Raw genomic sequence first — 19529 nt, 5'->3', positions numbered from 1 at the left:
TTTAGGAAAAAGAATTTTAATCAATATTATTATTTAGGGACAATCGTATTTTAGGGGAAAACTACTGCAAAAGTACCCGTATTAGACTGCTGTGTCATTTTGACCAAACTTAAACAACAGGGTCAAGCAAAATGTAGCCACAGATTAAAAGTCTTCTATACATAACTGACAAAGTATTGCTAAGGAATGACTACTTCCGTGTTGTATTCTAACTGCTGCCATGATCGAACTTAAGGTTTGAGATGATAAGAAGCTGATATAACTCGTTTGATAGCAGAAATGTTGGCACTAACGTGAACATTGTGTAATGGTTATATTATTAGAAGAATAACCTATTCTTTATTCTTCTAATAAAGGACCTATTTTCTCCTGTAGTTTCCTTAACAATTTCGTTTTTTAGTGATTGCCTGTGCTTCATTAATTTCTATAACCAAGCTGGAGTGGAATCCAAAAGAGAAGGTAAACTATAAGCTGTTTTCAATATGATTGTCAAACCTGGTTCCTTGAATTATTTTCAAAATTATTTTTTAAAATTTGAAATTAAAATTTTAAACCCTTCAACCATCGAGGCTTAGTAAAAGAGGTGAGATTTAAGGGTAGGGAAACAATGCGAATGAAGGTGTATGGAGGTCAGACGAAGCACCACATGTTAAGCAGAGGTGATGAAAACAGAGTAGAAGATAGTTTGTATCAGCATAGGGTGAGAAATAAATGTGGTCGGGGATAAGGTTGTGGGGGAATAGTTTGTGCAAGGCTTTAAGAGGTGGGCAGAGAGGCTCATGCTTGATGTAGGTGATCGGCCGCAGGCTTTTGAACAGGAAAGTAAATTAAAAGAATACTATTGGAGGGCTTCCCAGGTGGCGCAGTGGTTGAGAGTCCGCCTGCCGATGCAGGGGACGCGGGTTCGTGTGGGATTCGGCATCATCCCACATGCCGCGGAGCGGCTGGGCCTGTGAGCCATGGCCGCTGAGCCTGCGCGTCCGGAGCCTGTGCTCCGCAACGGGAGAGGCCACAACAGTGAGAGGCCCGCGTACCGCAAAAAAAAAAAGAATATTATTGGAAGAAAATTAGAAGAGACACCTGGGATGTATTGAAGAGGAGAGAGACCGGAGTTAGGATGGCAGAGAGAAGGCAGTTCCACTAGTTTAGATTTTAAATCAAGATTCCCCTAGACTGGAAGAAATAGCATAAGAATGAAAGGACGTGATGAAGTGAAGATGACTTCCAAGTTTTTGTCTTGGGTGAACCAAAGAACCTGTTCTCATGAACAGATAAGATTGGGTCCCTTGGGACTTCCCTGGTGGTCCAGTGGCTAAGACTCAGCGCTCCCAATGCAGGGGGCCCAGATTTGATCCCTGGTCACGGAACTAGATCCCACATGCTGCAACTAAGAGTTTGCATGCCGCAACTAAAGATTCCATGTGCCACAACTAAAACATCCTGCGTGCTGCAACTAAGACCCAGCGCAGCCAAATAAATATTTTTAAAAAAGAAGAAGAAAAGATTGGGTCCTTAACAGGAATAAATGATTTCATGGGGAGAAATGGATGGGTTTGGTTTCAGAATCGTTGAATCTGAAGCTATAGTGAAACGCCGAGGAGAAATGTCCAGTTAGACATGGGGGACTAGACCTGGGGTAGGATCAAGAGCCATCAGAGCATAGGGTAGAGTGACGGGTAGTTTCCAGGCCAAACATCAGAACACAAGGAATCAGATGTTTCGAATTAAGATCAACTCATGTCGTTAGTTACCTACAGAGAGAAGGGAGTTAGTGAGGAGCAGCAGTTTTTCCCAAGGGGCAGGTGGAGTTACTGATGTTTTTCAAAGAGCAGTTTCAGGGGCTTTCCTGGTGGCGCAGTGGTTAAGGATCTGCCTGCCAATGCAGGGGACACGGGTTCGAGCCCCGGTCCAGGAAGATGCCGCAGAGCAACTAAGCCCGTGAGCCACAACTACTGAGCCTGTGCTCTACAGCCCGTGAGCCACAACTACTGAGCCCGCCTTGCTACAACTACTGAAGCCCGCGCAGTTAGAGCTTGTGCTCTGCAACAAGAGAAGCCACCACAATGAGAATCCTGCACCCCGCAATGAAGAGCAGCCCCCGCTCGCCGCAACTAGAGAAAGCCCGCATGTAGCAACGAAGACCCAATGCAGCCAAAAAAAAAAAAAAAAAAAAAGCCCAATCTCTTTGTTTAAAAAAAAAAAAAAAAGCAGTTTCAAGGGGCTTCCCTGGTGGTCCATTGGTTGACTCCGTGCTTCCACTGCAGGGAGCATGGGTTCGATCCCTGGTCGGGGTAATGGCAGGGTCAGAGGAAGCATTTTCCACCAGAGGGGATTCTGGCAGGTGATGGAAGCCTGCAAGAAGCAAGTGAGAGACTGAAGACGGTGAGGACGAGCCAGGCAGAAGTTAGAAAAAAAGTGCTTCCTGATAAGGAGAGCTCACAGAAGAGTAGCCCTAGGTGTATTTTACTTCTTAACCACTGGGGGGAGGCCTTCCACCACAAATCAGCAGCTGGAAAGGATTCATCAAAGCATATTCCCCAGTTGAAAAACCTTTTTTCATTTCATTTTCTATCTTAAAAATGTGAAAAGTACCTGGTTTCCTATTCACTCCCCTTCTGTTCCCCAATATCCACGAATGCAAAGAAAACTCTTTACATAAGTTCACGGAACAGAATAATCGTTTAGGTCCAGCCCCAAACTGTGGAGTGCTTCAGAGGTTTCACAGCACATTCCTGTGCATTGACTTAACGTGGTAGGGAGGATAAGAATTATGATGTCCTTGTCCCACTTTACGTAGCAAGGAGATTAGAGCTTTGCCTGCGTTCATATATGTGTAGTGGAAGAGTCTGGACCCCTCCTTCAGTGCACTGTTATTAATATCATGCTACAGAAATCCTCTCCCACCCCCAAATTCTGCTTCTATTTGATTAAGCCATCTTCATTGTCTAGAGATGATAGGAGATGGGGTGGGTCCCCTAGTGCTGTCACCTTTGAAAAGGAAGTGGCCCCCATTCTCGACCCTGTAACGTAGGCCGGTCAGATTCTCCCCGGAGTGGCCTGGATGAGAACAGTGGGTGGATGTGATCCTCCGTGGGGAGGGTGAGCGGTGGTGTCTGAGAGTTTGATGTGCCTCAATTAGACCTTTGTGGTGGATCAAAGAAAAGAACTGACCTGTAATCTAGCACACTTGTTTGTTCACACTTGTAACCTACGGCAGAGCAGACAGTGAAGTAGGAAGAAAATACAGGTTATGATTTGAAATCAGAGGGCTGAACTGATGACAGTCCACAGGCTAATTGGGCATGTGGGCTAAAGTCAGAATTTAGACAAGCATTTTTTACTTAGATGGTGTTTAAAAATGCTTTTTAAAAATGGTTTCCAGTATTTAAAAATCAGGGGAGCTATCTCTCTCTCACACACACACACACACACACACACACACTCCGTGGGCCTTTTTTTGGCCCCGCCGCATGGCATGTGGGATCTTAGTTTCCTGACTAGGGATCAAACCCAAGCCCCCTGCATTGGAAGCACAGAGTCTTAATCACTGGACCAACAGGGAAGTCTCTCTCTCTCTCTCTCTCTCCTTTTTTAATCTCAAAGGAACACTGGGGTCATACTTTCCTACTGGCGAGAATGGAATTGAGCTGATGGGGCGTGGGCTCCCCATTGTCCCTCTTTTTGCAACCGTCAGTTTCATTTCTTTTTATTAGTTTCCTGGCCTCCAGAGGCAGCTGACTTTGGAACCCCGAATTAAAGCCATTCTCTTTCTTGTCCTCCATTCTCTCATTCCTGCCCCCAAGAAAACAGTCTCATAATTAGCATTTGCTTTGTAGCTGTGCTTACCTTATAACATCAAGCAGACCTGTTTTCTGAACTGACGTTTTCTATAGTAACAGAGAAACACAAAACCCAGGGGTGATAGCCAGTTTCCTTTAGATGCATACTTGAAGTCTGGAATAACCACATGGACACTGGGTAGGTGCTTTTCAAGCCTGCCTTTCAACTTTGGGATTCCCAGCTGTGGGAGAGCAAGTCATGCCTTGTATGGAAAGTTCTTTCTTCTGTTGAGTCCAAATTTGCTTTCCACTCTCAGCCGTTTTGTGATCCTTCTTCTGCCTGTTGAGGTTCCACAGACAAGTCTTAAAGCCAGAGTGTGTGAGAACCAGAGAGAACTTTTGGGGTCACTGTATTCACATTCTTATCGGGCAGTTGCCCTGATGTGCATCCACATGGCCTTGCTTACCGTGTTTCCTCGGGGGTTGATTTATGCTCACTGGACAGCTTTTTCCTTTGGCCTGACCTGCTCATTATTATTTCAGTATGTCCACTAAAGTGAATGCATTTAGGCTAAATTCTGTTTCTTTTTTTGTTGTTGCTCTTAGGATTATGTATATCACGTAGTGAGTGCGATCTGTGAATGGACAGTGGCCTTTGGTTTTATTTTCTACTTTCTAACATTCATCTACGATTTCCAGGTAGGTATTTATCAATACAAATGTTATAAGTTATGACGCGGATTAGTAGAAATCCATAGAACATTTCTTGCATTTAACATAAGTGCACTATCTTTTTACCCTTATGTGTTTGAAAAAATATGTAAGTATTGTGCAATTTAGTGTATTCCCAAAGGAAAGCATCTTGAATAGCTCTCCTAAACAAGGAAACGTTCATCTGTCCTCTGCCATTTGATGCTTATAGTCATAGATCCTGGTTATTTTTTTTCAAAGAGGTCTCACAAGTTCCAAATAACAGGAAATATGTCTTTTCTTAAAAATAAAAGTGTGTTGTTGAAAAATGTTCTCAAGGCAGAGAGAAGATGGGACCTTGTCAGATTTGGCAACAGGGAAAATCTTACATTTTGAAACAAGTGAATTACTAGCTAAAAGGTTAGAGAGAAGGCCAAGAAAACTCTTGAGGACCCAACTCGAGCTCAGTACAAACCGTAGTGAGATCATCTCTGAGGGGGTGCAAAGCTGTTGGGAGTTTCAGAGCTGGCACTGGAATTGTTTACCTTCTTTTAAACCTTTTTTATTTTTTTAAAAATAGAGTGTCACCCTAAGGATATCCACAGAAATCAATGGTGATGTTTGAAGGAAGGAGAATTCAATCTCACTCAAGGAAAGTGGCAGACAATTTCTAGAAGTGGTACAGAGGATAGACAGGGTTTTAACGCTGCCCTGCGTGGAATTCATCTGCAGCACATCCAGGACTTGAATTTCTTTAAGAATTCCCAATAGTTGTACTATTTCCAAAGGTATGTTTTCCTAGAGAATGTAGAGCATTTATGACATTGTAGCAATGTTTTTATAATTTTCTAAGTAGACACTTTTTTATATTAACAAATTCATTACAGAAAAGATAAGGTGTTCCAGAAAATGGAGACCTCTTATTTTTTGTACAGATTCTGTTTTGTTTCTTTGTCTGTAAGAGATTTATGGAAATACACTAAAGGAGGAATTCATTAAAAAGTAAAATCAGGGAATATTCATTTTAAAATTTCATTTTTAGAGAATGCACTGTATAATTTTATATCTCAAGAGCATCTATAAAATTCAATTTATAATGATCATTAAGATTTCGTTAATAAACTAACACTAAGAGACTATGATTTTTAGATGAACCAAGCAAAATGCTTCTGCTGAAAGGCCTTAATACCACTATGCACATTAACTCAGTGACCACGGAAGACCACGGTTTTGAAATTCTGTCCCCCCCACAGGCCTCCCTGCTCACAGAGACCAAGCTTCTACCCTTGCTGCTAACTGGCAGTCCGTAGTGATGTAACTCCAGGTAGGATTGATTTAGCAAGGCAGCTTAGAAATCAAAAGCCTTCTAACAACAGAGTGAAATGCAGGTGAACAACTAACAGGAAAAACTCACTGGATTCCGGACTGTTGTCTTTACCAGATGAGCGGGGAGAGGGGAGTGTGTCTCAGGGAATATCCAAGTAAGGCAGGATTATGGGAAGGAGACTTTTGCTTAATACTAAACCTCTGCAAAAGCCAGTCTGCAAACAGCATTGCAGATTCCACTTATAAAACTACCCTTTATTGTTACTGGCATAACTTGACATACAGTCTGACTCAGAAGCTGCAACTAACACCTGGCATTCATTTTACGCCAGTCAACGTGCTGATGGGAGCGCAGGTCTGAGAGAGGAGAAAGGGGAGCAGGGTGTGTGATGGAGTTTGTTTGCTCCTCTCCTTAATGCCTATGGCTGGATGTTTGCACACTTTACAAAATGTGAAGCAGGTCCTTTGCTCAGCAAGACCTGCACATGGTGCCACTTTTCACCCAAATCAAAAATGACAAATGAAAAGCAGGTCATTCCAGAGGAAGAAGTGGGTCTTGAAATAGGAAGGCTTAGGTTTAGAAGTTGAAGAGAAGGAACTCTTCTTCAGGGACCCTCCAGACCATAAACCCATGTCTGGCCAAGTGGGTCCAGACCTTGAGGGCATATGCCAAGGGTAGAGCAGCTCGCCTGGATAGCTGTGGAGGAAGGAGTGAGACTCAGGGGTGGCCAGCCACTTCTGCAAGGTCACACTCTATTTCCCCTAAAGGTTCAGTGGTGAGAGCCTCAGACCCGCTGCTGGGTTAGTGGTAACTTGTTATAATGCTGTGGCTCTCTGTGTAACACTGGAACTGAAATACTGGTTAAAGCTATGTTCTGCAGAGGGGGAGGAATGCCACTGACCTTTACCGTGGAACCTGCAGTAGAATGAATCCAGAGCTGGGTCTCCCTTGGAACAGACCTTTGTTATCAGCCCTTCTGGTTGCATTGTCATTCATTTCTATATCTCTCTGCAAGATTTAGATTGGGAGCTCCTTGAGGGCAGAGTCTGCGCCTTAATCTTTGTCTTTGTAACTCCAGCATTTACCAGGCTGCCTCCTGGTACACAGTAGGTGCTTAATAAATAAATACTCACTGAATGCATGAATGAAGGAATGAGCAAATGAAGGCATGGCTAGGGATATTTGTAGTGCTGCATAATGAGATTTACTCTGGTTTACTAATTAAGTGCTTAAATAGTCTGTGTCACCTTGTAATATTGACTGTTCTGCTCTGTGTGCTGTAAACGTTTCAGTTGTTTGGGCTTCTCCATTCTATGATGACTCTCTTCATCCTGGACAGTTACCACAGAAATTGTTAAATGGGCTAGACAAAATGGTACACCTGGCTTGGCAAACTGAGAAGGCCAAAAATCACTCCAGACAATCACGTTCTGCTGATTCCATGAAATCTCTAAAGCTGATCTTATCCATATTCTGGTATTACTTCTAATTTCCATGAACTTGCATTTCCTTGGACCTCATGGCTAAAGGAGTAAAATAAAATGAAATATTTCTTTATTTTAGTAGTTTGTGTCTCTGTTAAATTACAATATGTCGACTGGGTGCTACTATGAAGTATATTTATCCGGGAAAGGATTCTAGCTCCACTTGGATTCTATAAAGGTAGAGTTTAAACCTTATATGTTCCTTTTTTTTTTTTTTTTTTTTTTTGCGGTACGTGGGCCTCTCACTGTTGTGGCCTCTCCCGTTGCGGAGCACAGGCTCTGGACGCGCAGGCTCAGCAGCCATGGCTCATGGGCCCAGCCGCTCCGCGGCATGTGGGATCTTCGCGTACCGGGGCACGAACCCATGTCCCCTGCATCGGCAAGCGGACTCTCAACCAGTGCGCCACCAGGGAAGCCCACCTTATGTATTCTTAATTCATGTAGATTTGCATGTGGGCAGGATGGCTCATCTTTGTAGAGATTCTTGAATAGTAGTATCAGAAGTTTGCACCAGAAATCCAACTCAAATTTGTTGAAGGAAAAAGGGGCCTCTATTGCTTCAAGTAATGAGAAGTCCGGGGGTAGAGCTGGCTATAGGGATGGCTGGATCCACAAGTGCCACCAGGACTCCATCTGTTCTCTCCTTCTCTCAGCTCTGCTTTTCTCTCTGTTGGCATCATTCTCAGGCAGGCTTTCCCCTGGTGGGAGTGAGATGGCTTCTAGAAGACCCAGGCTACAAACTGTCCAGTGGAATGAGAGGGCTTCCTAAAAGTTCCAACCAAAGCTCTCCAATTGAAACTCACTGTCTCTGATTGGCTGCCTTGGGTCACATGCCCATCCTGTAGCCCAGGGAGGCGTGATGATGCTCTGATTGGTCAGACCAGCATCACATGTCCACCTCTGGAGCACTGAGGGGTCCACACCGCCCAAACTGCTGGGCTGATGGTGCGGGAAAGTTGTTTCTCAGAAGAAAGGGATGATAAATGGATCTTGCACAGACAAAAAGCTGCAGATTCCACTATGAAATTAAAGTCTTCCCTGACCCCACAGGTCAGAAAAGCCAACCCAACTTGATTCAGAGCAAACCAAATTTTACCTGCTGCCAATCTTTTCAGGTAAAAAAAAAGATAAGTAAATGTAAGCCAGGTAGGTAATAATGTACCTTCCATTAACTTCAAAGTTATGTTTATACTTCTCCAAGCTTCTCGTGTTCTTATTTAACCTCTGTGAGATTGGTCAGGCAGTTAATTGTCACATGCTTCAAATGAGGAAACTAAGGCAAAGAAAAAGAGGTTCAGTGACCTGTAAGTGGTTCTACCACCGGATGGCAACAGATTCCTGTCTGGGACTCTTGTTTTCTAATCCAGTGCATCTTTTTTTTTTTTTTTCCCTCCCCAAACATTAACAGAGGATTCCACAGAAATTGTATTTCATAAACCAAATTAAGTACATCAGTGTTGTGCTGTGTTTGGGTTTCCTAACATCCCTTACATGTGGCATGGTCCCATGTTCCCAGTTTTTACTCATTTGGAGACACACTGGTCTGGTATTTGGGCCTGGAATGAGGAAGGGGGAGTGGGAGGAAGATAAGTGGTCTCCATTCTCTCCCATTCCTTGATTCTGGCAAGCCTGGAGGCCCAGCCGTCTCCCCACACACATACTCTTGGTCTGGCTCTGAATACCCTGCATTCTCAAGGCCAGAATGTCATGCATCTGCATCTTGTCTGTTGCACAAGAGAGCAACCACAGCCTCAAGCCCTGGAGGAGAAGCTTCTGACGCTCCTGGGTCACCCCCAGCAGATTCATCTTCTAAAACGAAGGGCAGCGGTATGCCAAACTCACACTGGGCGGGGGGGGGGGGGGTGACCTCCAAAATCAATGCTTGGAAAATGCTGAAGGGGCTACCAGCCATCTGCACTGTGGTTTGGGTCAGGGTGCCATGAGATAGATGATGCCTAGTGAGCCTGCAGCCTAGGTAGTCCCTCAGTGATGAGCAAAGCCCTCCATCCCCAGAGCCGGCTCTACCTCTGGACTCTTCAGTTACGTGAATCTCTTTTTAACTTCGGTAAACTTGAGCTGGATTTCCCATGCTTATTCCTATAAGAGCCCTGACTTAATACAAATACCCAAGAGTTCTCCTAATATGCAAATACAGCAAACTGCTGTTATCTGGACTCACTGTGCTGGGGTGGAAAGATAATTTCTAGATAACAGGTGATTCAACTGTTCCCACTCACAGCCCTTACTCTCTGAACCATGTTTTCTTTTTTTTAAAATCTCGAATCAGTAATATATTGATGTGATTCAAAAATCAAAACGATATAAAAAGGTACTCTGTGAAAAGCCTTTGTACTTTCCTCTACCCACACTTAATTCACCGCTCTTCTGGCAGATAGCCCCTTTTAATGAAAATACAAGCAGAAACACACATTTAAGAACGTTTCCCTTTTAATTTCTATCCCAAATGTAGCATATCTTGCAAACAGTTTTGAGCCTGCCTTTTTTGACTAAGCAATGTATCTCAGAGATGTTTCCTTATCAACACACAGAGAGCTTCTTTGGGTTTTTTGGTTCTGTTTTACCCTTGTACAGTATTCTATGTGCCATCCTTTATTTAACAAGTCCCCTGTTTGATGACCAATCATGTGGCTTCCAAGCTTTGCAATTATAAGTGAGTGACCTAGTACATACAGCATTTCACACGGGTGCAAGGAAATCTGTGGGAGAAATTCCCGTAAGTGGGAATGCTGGGACCAACGGGAACTGCAATCTGTGATGTGACAAATACTATCTTCTTGCCTTTGGAACCTTATCACATGAGTGTTTTTTGTTGGAAAATCTTTCCAGCTATTTCACCCTTCCATCTAAACTGGGGATGCTGATTGTAAGTTCACCTTTTCTTGGCAACTCATTCATTCATCATGTGGATTCTGCAGTACATGGTGTGGGACAGAAGCCAGCTGATGGTGTCACTGTTCTACAAAGCCCTCTTCACTCTTTTATTTAAGCCCCTAGGGCAGGGAGGGTGAGGCTGTTTGCTCCCCTCTCTGCGGACAGCAGAACGCCACTGTCTTTTACCTCCTCCCAACTGATGCCCACTCTCCTTTTCATGGTCAAGAGTGTCTCCATCTCACTTGGGTTTTTCATTGTGATCTTGCACTTTTGTCTCTGCCTCTTCTAATCTCATCTCTTTTCTATCCACTTTCTCTTTTGGGATCTCTTTGAAGGGCTGCCACTTCACTTATACTTCCTTATCTTCTGAGAACATTTTGCTTTTATAGACATCAATCATCAACCACAATATTCCCTTTCCTCTTTCTGGCAAACTGAACCATTACAGAACCAGGGAGAATCCACAAGCCTTTTGGTCCTCCCTGACCTTGTAGCTTGGTGGTCAGTGTGGAATGACCCAATGAGTGGGGGACACCAGCGATGCAGGGGCGAGAGAGAGAGAGAGAGAGAGAGAGAGAGAGAGAGAGAGAGAAAGAGAGAGAGGGAGAGAGGGATTGATTCTCCAGCTTTGAGAAATTTAACTTACTTAGAAATAATAGGCTTTAATTGATGGACCTACCTTGATACATCATTACACCATAGTCTGTAGTATCCATTAGGGTTCACTCTTGGTGTGGTGCACATTCCATGAGTTTTGACAAATGTAGCATGGCATGTAGCTGCTATTGTAGTATCATACAGAATAGTTTCACTGTCCACAAAATCCTTTTGTCATTTTGAAAAAGACAAAGTTGGGACTACCTGTGGAGAGACAGCATAAAGTTTTCTCAGTACCAGCTATTCAGGGACTTTTGTTTAACCACCAAGAACATTTCTTTACTTGCTTGCATTATGACTCAGTTCCTGTTAATATTGACTGAGCATCCAACCACAACGAAGATACTGTGAGAAGGGGACAGGGAGTAGGTAGTGGGAACATGATAGAGAGAGGGCTCCTGTGCCACACCAATCTTTGGTGGGAGTTTGAGATTAGCTCTCCCACAGCCATGCATGACCCTTGAAGGGGAGCACCGAAATGGCTAAGGATGCCATGGGGCAGTGAGGCTGGGGGCTGGGGGCCTTTCAGTATGATTAAGGCCCTGGTAGCTGTGAGGTGTGGTTTCTTAGGACTCTGAACTCTTAGTATCTTTTGCTTCTGATTGGTGCAGTAAGATGGACTTGGGGTTAGAAACATCTGCTCTCTACTTGCCAAGGAGGCAATCATGGTGGGGTGCAGAGACCACTTAGGCTTCCCCCAGGCTGAGTAACAGAAGTCCTCAGTGCTCACACTTGTCAGACGGATGGGCTTGGCATCCTACCTCCAGCAGGTGATGTGGTTGGAGGATGTAGAGTTCTCTGAGCCTCCAGCGGAAGCAGAAGGGTCTCCGGGCTCGGGGTCCCAGGTTCCAGCTCTCTTGCTCATCAGGCTAATGTTAGCACAAGTGATAGGAATGCCTGGAAGACAAAATTCACCTTCTTGAACAATCCTGTTGCTTAGGGTCAGCCCAGAGAAGCACATTCCGGGTGCCACCCAAGATATCTGATTTAGGGTGAAGAGTGATGTAGTTAGAGCTGGCCAGCAATTTGACAGCTGCTAACATAACCTTTAACACGTGTATTAAAATGAATACTGAGCTTAGTTCAGTCTGTCATTTCCTCTTAATACTTGAAAAGCCAGAGTTTTGTTTGAAAGTTCCCTCAAAAGGCTCTAGCGGGTGAATTTATTCTTCCGCTTGACCACACTTGGAACTCTGAAGTCAGAACCACCTTGAAACTGAAACCAGGAAAATCCCTGGTCTCTCTGGCCGAGAGAAGCAAAGGTATGCTCTGAGGTTTATTAAATAATTACCCAGTTGCTGACATGTTGTAGGGGAGGGAAGAGCCAAGGTGCTGGCAAGTATGAATAGACATTAGTGAGGATCTTGTGTCATGGGGCTTATAAATGAGGTAGAACATTTTGGTGTTCCCTGACCTTTGGCTCAAACCGGGGGATGTGTTCTTTTGAGAAGACTCAGTTAACTAGGCCTTGGTGTGCTCTGTCATTGTTTTGACTGTCTGAAAGACCACAGTCAGCTGTGATCCAATTAATGCTGAAGATACTCAAAAGTCGTTGGCTGTTGGGAGCAGATGCAGCAGTGACTTGAAGAGAAGAAAATGAGAAGTGGGGCTTCCCTGGTGGCACAGTGGTTAAGGATCCACCTGCCAATGCAGGTGACACGGATTCGAGCCCTGGTCCGGGAAGATCCCACATGCCACGCAGCAACTAAGCCCTTGTGCCACAATTACTGAGCCTGCGCTCTAGAGCCCGCAAGCCACAACTACTGAGCCCACGTGCCACAACTACTGAAGCCCGTGTGCCCTAGAGCCCTCGCACTGCAACTACTGAGTCCATGCCATGTGTTCTAGGGCCCGTGTGCCACAACTACTGAGCCTGCATGCTGCAACTACTGACGCCTACGTGCCTAGAGCCTGTGACCCGCAACAAGAGAAGCCACCGCAATGAGAAGCCCACGCACCTCAACAAAGAGTAGCCCCCGCTCGCCACAACTAGAGAAAGCCCACACGCAGCAAGGAAGACCCAATGCAGCCAAAAAAAGAAAGTGAGAAGTGAGGGAAAAAACCCGGAATTAATTGGCCATTTCGACTTCCCATCTGCAGCTGGTGTGAATGGCAGATGAGGGCAGGTTTCCTAATAAATGGCTCTGAGACTAACTCAGTTCAGAGGTTCAGGGAGGGAGGATGATAACTTCCTTCAATACTCCCCAGACTTCAACCATTTGTGTGTCTCCTTTGCAATTTTTGTCATCCTCTTACTGCAATTTACTGAATATTTTTCACTGACTCACTTTTTAACTATTTTTATTTTAAAAAGAAACTTCTCCCGTTGCTTCTCCTCCTGGACTGCCTGGTTTGGTGAATGGTGTTACCATTCCCTGGGTCACCCAAGGCAGAAACACTCTGCTCCCCAACCCCACCTCATGTTCTATTAACTTTATCTCCTATGTACTGGGTTAAAAGATAATTATCATCCAAACCAGGGCATTCTGGGGAATGAAAGGGACATTATTAATAAGTGAACCAGAAGGAAACTGGGTTTGTCGGAAGCAAACGGGGATATGTGGTTAACCATCTACATGGCCTTGAAACCTCTTCCTCCTCCCCATTCCCACCATCACTACCTTATTTATTCATAATTATTTGCCTTCATAATTATTTGCTTGGACTAGTGCAGTAGCTCACTATCGTTTCCTTAATTTCATTCTTGGTCCTTTCCAACACATCTTACACACTGCACATACACATTTGATATAACAGCCTCTTAAAATCCTTCAGTGGCTCCCCATAACTTCAGGATAAATTTCAAATTCCTTAGTATGCCTTACCAGGCTCTTCACAGATCTGTTCCTTTTTATCCTTCCAGCCTGTGAGCTCATTTATTTATTCATTCATTCAACATTTATTGAGAGTTACTCTGGGTTGGCACCGTGCTAGTCTCTGGAATATAACCATAAATAAGATGGGTTTCTGCCCTCAAGGTATTTATAGTGGAGTGGAGAAACAGCCAAGGAAACACTAGAGTTAAAAAAAAATAAAACAAATAACATGCTATGGTGAAGCACTGCCCTCTCTGACCTCATGGCTCAAAGTGTGTTCCAGGGACCTGGAAGCTTGATAGAAACTCAGAATCTTAGGGCCCCAACCCAGACTCACTAAATCCAAATCTGCATTTTAGTAAGACGCTTAGGTGGTTCGAGTTAACATTAGTTTGCAAAGCCTGGTCTGTGGGACCGTGCTAGTTGAAGAGCTTGGTTCAGTTCCCTAGGGATGGTCATGCCTGGAGGGAGACTTGGAGGAGGAGATAGAGTTTGCTAAATGAAGGCAAGGTGGGAAAAGGGATTCACCTGTGCTGTGGAACAGAGGCAAGAGAGCTTATGCTGTTTGGTGGGAATTACAAGTTTTTCAGTATCTGGGGACATGGGTTTCAGGTGGGAGCCTCACCTCACTCAGAGATACCTTATTCAAGGAGAAAAAATGATCAACCTCAGCACCTTCGTTTCTTCTTTGAGCCCATCTGGAAATGATGATTTAGAACGAATACTTTAATTCATAGAGACAGACAGTAGAATAGGAGTGACCAGGAGCTGGAGGGAGGGGAGAATGGGGAGTTACTGTTTAATGGGTACAGAGTATATGTTTTGAGATGATGAAAAAGTTCCGGAAATGGTGGTGGTGGTGGTTACACAACATTGTGAATGTGCTTAATGCCACTAAAACCGTATGCTTCAAAATGGTGAAAGTGGCAAATTCTTATGTTATATATATTTTATCACAATTCTAAAAAAAGGAATCTTTGACTTTGGAGTCAAAGACTTGGTTTTCAAGTTCCAGCTTTGATGCCCCAGCAAGTCAGGTAACTTCATGGAACCTCAGTGTCTTCATCTGTAAAATGGGAATAACCATCATACCTGCCTCATAGTCTTGTCATGAAGATTCACTGGAGCAATGCCCGTAAAGCACCTGGGAGCTCGCTGGGTTTTCCTTATGCCCATTAAAGATTTAAAAGCATGTTCTTATCCTTAGCACAATGTCTGGCACAGGTAGCCCTTGGCATCACAGTTATTTTTACCCCTTCCACTTCCTCTTTGAGGTAGCAGTGGTTTTCAACTCTTAGCTGCACATTAGAATCACCTGTAGAGTTTTGTAAACACCCCTATTGCCTGGAGCAACTAAATGAATTTCAGGAATAGAGCAGAAGCATCATTATTCCAGGTGATTCCAATGTGTGGCCAAGGCTGAGAACTGTACTATAGCAGTGGTCCACAAACGTTAGTGTGTATCAGAATCACCTGGAGGGCTTGTCAAAACAATTCTTGGGTCCCCGCCCCATCCCCCTCCACCCCGAGTTTCAAGTTTAGTAGATACAGAACAGCCTTTCACTTTATTCCATCATCTATGTGGTGGCCCTTTATTTTTGTTTGCAGTCTACCCACTACTTAACCTCTTCCAGACCCATTACTCAACTGAACTTCTTCTTGAAAACACTTGCCAATAGTCTTCTTCATGCCAATGCTCTCCATATTCTCCAACTGTGGCCTTAGACACAATTCACCATGTCTCAAAATTCTCCTCCTTTGAATTCAGGGCCACTACTCTGGGTCATGTTTTCCTTATTTCTCTTTCCTTCTCCCTCCCCCACTTGGAAGTACGGATTCCCATGTGGGACTCCCATGACCATATTCTGGAATTCCTTTATTTATCCCTTAAAAAGATCACAGTCTTAGAAGTGAGACAGACATGGGTTCATATCTTGTACCTGGACAATTTACTCAAACTCTGAGCCTCATTTTCCTTACTGGTGATGATAATAGTGCCCCTGTAAATAATACATCCCTGACACATAACACCCAACTATTATAGGGTTTCGCCTTTAAGAACATGGTAAAATCTTGACCTTGAAGAGAACTCCAGGAGCGGTGGGACTAACCCATAGGATGCAGAGGACAGAGCCAGGGATATCAAAAACACAGTGTGGAAGAATAAAGCCAGGATTTACCAAGGGGCAAGGAAATGGGCCCAACCAAGGATTTTCCAGGAACACCTGGGCAGACAGAGAGGTGAGAGATGGGATCTTAGAAAAGGAACTGACCATGAGATTCCCTGTGACTACATTAAAATGTGAGCCTATGGGCTGGTCCATGCACAGGATGGGGGTTGTTAATAGTGCTATCACAGGCTATGAAATGGCCCCAGAGGACGCCCACAAGGGGATTTCAACCCCAGCAGTGTGGAATTCAGTCCCTTTGGCAAGAAACAAAGTGATAAAGGACCTGTTACAGTTTGCACCATTTATTACTGTCGTGTGCAAAACATGATTCGGGGCATTACACAGAGCTCTTGTTACCACCAGATGAGGTCTCTGAGTGCTGTTTCCCGTTGATGATGTTATTCAGCAGGACGGCTCACATGTTGAAATTTGAAACTCCTTGGGTGAAGAATGCCTCTGCAGGCTGTACCAGATGTTGCTTGTGTAGCTCCCCAAGCCCAGAAAGATGAGTTAATCCTTGAAGGAAATTATTCTGAACTTGCATCAAACTCAGAGGCTTTGATCCAACAGGCCATGGCAATAAAACGCAAGGCTATCAGAAGAGCTGTGGGTGGTAGTCCTGTCTCTGAGAAGGGAACAGGGCCACTGGCCCCCGGCTGCATTCCAGATGCAGACAGCCAGGAGCAGAGGCCTCACTTAGTGTGATGTTGTGAAAATCCTGCACTTTAAACACATGTAGTGGGACTTCCCTGGTGGCGCAGTGGTTAAGAATCTGCCTGCCAATGCAGGGGACATGGGTTTGATCCCTGGTCCGGGAAGATCCCACATGCCGCGGAGCAACTAAACCCGTGTGCCACAACTACTGAGCCTGTGCTCTAGAGCCCGTGAGCCACGACTACTGAGCCTGCGGGCCACAACTACTGAAGCCCGCGTGCCTAGAGCCCATGCTCCGCAACAAGAGAAGCCACTGCAATGAGAAGCCCACGCACTGCAATGAAGAGTAGCCTCCGCTCGCCGCTACTAGAGAAAGCCCGTGCACAGCAACGAAGACCCAGCACAGCCAAAAATAAATAAATAAATAAATTTATAAATGAAATCATATACTCTTTAAAAAAAACCCAAAAAACACATGTAGTCATAAACGAAAACTTCCTCACCCTTTAAAGACCCTGCAGAAGTACCACCCTCTCCAAGATGCTTCCCTGGAAGGTTCCAGGCCTCACTGACCCCACTCACCTTCCTTTACCTTCATTATCCATAGCACGCAGCTTGCCCCTTGATGATTCTCCAAATACAGTCTTCTGCCTTCAGTTGTGTGGTAAGTTTCCAGAGGTCCTAAACCAAGTCTAGTTTATATTTCTTTGTATCTCTGAATGCCTAGCACTCTAAGAGGCATCGTGGTCATCGTTTCATCCTTAGAATCCAGCATAGTACCTGGCACATAGCTAACACTCAGTAAATGAATAAGTGCTTATTAAATGAATGGAATTGTTTGTTGATAGCGTAGCTGAACTGGCATGAAAAAACAAATTCGGGAAGGTGGAACAGGCACCTCTTGTGTTGTTGGCCCAGCACTGCACCCCCTCTCTTCCATAAGTTTCCTCTTTCTTCGCCCCATCTTTACGGTTCCCACAGGAGCTGCCATGTTGTTTCGTGACTCTTTGGAGTTATCTGACTTGAACTACTTGAATGAGTCCTTCCCGGGGATTTTTCAACTTGGAACCAGAGAGAATGTTAAGATAATTTCTTTCTCGTGCCCAAAGCTATGTAGATATACTGAGAGCTGTTGGCCCCCCTGTTTTTCACCACGTGGAGAAAGGTGATGGCTAGCTAGAAGGAAGAATGAAACTAAGGAAGCGAGTGAATGAAGGCACAGAGACAAGAAGAATAAAAGAGAAACCTGACGGTCTTGGAGCTCTGTTTCAGGGGTTCCTGTGCCCCAGGCACATTCCTGTCTTTTGGTTTCACAGATGTCACATTATCCCTTACTATAGTCCCTTCTTTTGCTTAAAGGAGCTTGAGTTAGGTCTCTGTCACTTGTAACCATACAAGTCTCAACTAATACAGAAGTGCCTGCTTCTTGGTAGATACTCCGTAAAAAAGAATGGATGAATAAAATCTCATTATGTCACGTTATGAAGTTTTGCAAATGGGGTATTTCAAAACTTCCCATCCTTATTTGTGGTTTTAATAAACCCATCTTTGATATCCCTCCCAGAGCTAGCACAGTTCTGAATAGAGGGAAGGCACATGGTATACATGCAAGCTGCAATTTCTGGTAGGTTGATTCTTCATTTTTCATTTTCAGTGACTTTTTATCTGTGTGTGCATTTGCCGAGAATCAGATGCTTGGGGCTGCAATGCCATCTGTACGTGATGGAAGACATTTGTAAGGACTTTTTAAAGTGCACGTAGAGTAATGGGCTCTGAACAGCAGTTGGGGACTAAATATGAAAACATGAAAGGATATGGTCTTCACGAGCAAGGATGATGGAAAAGAGCTTTTTTTTTTGGCTGCGAGGGGTCTTCGTTGCTGTGCGCAGCTTTCTCTAGTTGTGGCAAGCGGGGGCTACTCTTCCTTGCAGTACCTGGGCTTCTCATTGCAGTGGCTTCTCTTGTTGTGGAGCACAGACTCTAGGCGTGCGGGCTTCAGTAGTTGTGGATTGCAGGCTCAGTAGTTGTGGCTCACAGGCTCTAGAGCACAGGCTCAGTAGTTGTGGCACACGGGCTTAGTTGCTCCGCGGCATGTGGGATCTTCCCAGACCAGGGATCAAACCCGTGTCCCCTGCATTGGCAGGTGGATTCTTAACCACTGCGCCACCAGGGAGGTCCCGGAAAAGAGCCTTTGAACAGCTCCATGATAGACAAGATGGTGCTAGAGACTTACTGGTGTCCACATTTTCTGAACTTCAAATCCAGGCACATGGCCCAATGCATAAGAGGGAATTTGTGGGAACAGTGGGAGAACTTATTGGATGTTGCGTCACCAGCTCCGCATCTCTGGTTACCGTATTTGTAGAGCTAATCTTTAGCATCAAACCCTTCTTTAGACAGACTGGTCTACTTATTGCCACACAAATAGGCCATATGGATTTTATATTTGGCACACTTGCTCACAAAATCCCTGGTGCCAGATACCTCTCCCTCCCTTACTTCATCTCCTTCTATTCACATCAAACTCATCCTCCAAGGTCCAGCTATCTTATCTTCTCCAGAAATGACTGTTCTATCTAATCTGTCACATCTGGAATTTCATCATTCATTTTAAGAATGTTAAGTATGTGTGGTATAACTTCATTCATACTCCTCATTCCCATGAAAAACATCACTAATTGATATTGGTGCTCTTTCTCTCCAAGGCTGGCAAGAACTTCAGAATTCTTCTCCACATAGCACTTGAGGCAGCCACTGAAGGCTCACGGCAAGTGACGTGAGACCTAGTTGCTATCTCTGTTCCTTTCCCTTATATTGTTATTTGAAGTTTCTGAGTGTGCTTGTCTTCTATCACCAATTGGGCTATTAAGTCCTTGAGGGCAGGGACAATAAAAGTAACAATAATAGCATCATAATAATATCAATAATCATAATAAGGAAAACAATAATAATAGCAGCAGCAGCAAATATTTATTAAACACATGTGCTGGCACTGTACTAACCATTTTACATGTACAGTTGGCCCTCTGTATCCGGGTTCCACATTCGCAGATTCAACC

The 19529-nt window shown here is 44.4% G+C and overlaps 1 protein-coding gene and 1 long non-coding RNA gene across 2 annotated transcripts in view; one reads left to right on the top strand and one right to left on the bottom strand.

Moving 5' to 3' along the window:
- DRAM1 (DNA damage regulated autophagy modulator 1) overlaps window positions 1-7353 on the top strand; it is a 44216-nt gene extending 36863 nt beyond the window's left edge. Inside the window, exons 5-7 of the mRNA XM_060164527.1 lie at window positions 401-459; window positions 4386-4478; window positions 5050-7353. Coding sequence (XP_060020510.1) covers window positions 401-459; window positions 4386-4478; window positions 5050-5094 — 197 coding nt within the window. The 3' untranslated portion in view covers window positions 5095-7353. The remainder of the gene's footprint in view (window positions 1-400; window positions 460-4385; window positions 4479-5049) is intronic.
- The window catches only part of LOC132528609 (uncharacterized), a 117284-nt gene that overhangs the window by 39598 nt on the left and 58157 nt on the right, over window positions 1-19529 (bottom strand). Inside the window, exons 5-7 of the long non-coding RNA XR_009543248.1 lie at window positions 11591-11726; window positions 10852-11033; window positions 8443-8553 (exon numbers count right to left, since the gene is read on the bottom strand). This is a non-coding gene — a long non-coding RNA (uncharacterized LOC132528609). The remainder of the gene's footprint in view (window positions 1-8442; window positions 8554-10851; window positions 11034-11590; window positions 11727-19529) is intronic.

This window comes from Lagenorhynchus albirostris, chromosome 11, assembly GCF_949774975.1.
Source record: "Lagenorhynchus albirostris chromosome 11, mLagAlb1.1, whole genome shotgun sequence".
Taxonomy (NCBI): domain Eukaryota; kingdom Metazoa; phylum Chordata; class Mammalia; order Artiodactyla; family Delphinidae; genus Lagenorhynchus; species Lagenorhynchus albirostris.
This window is presented reverse-complemented; position numbering and strand designations above follow the sequence as displayed.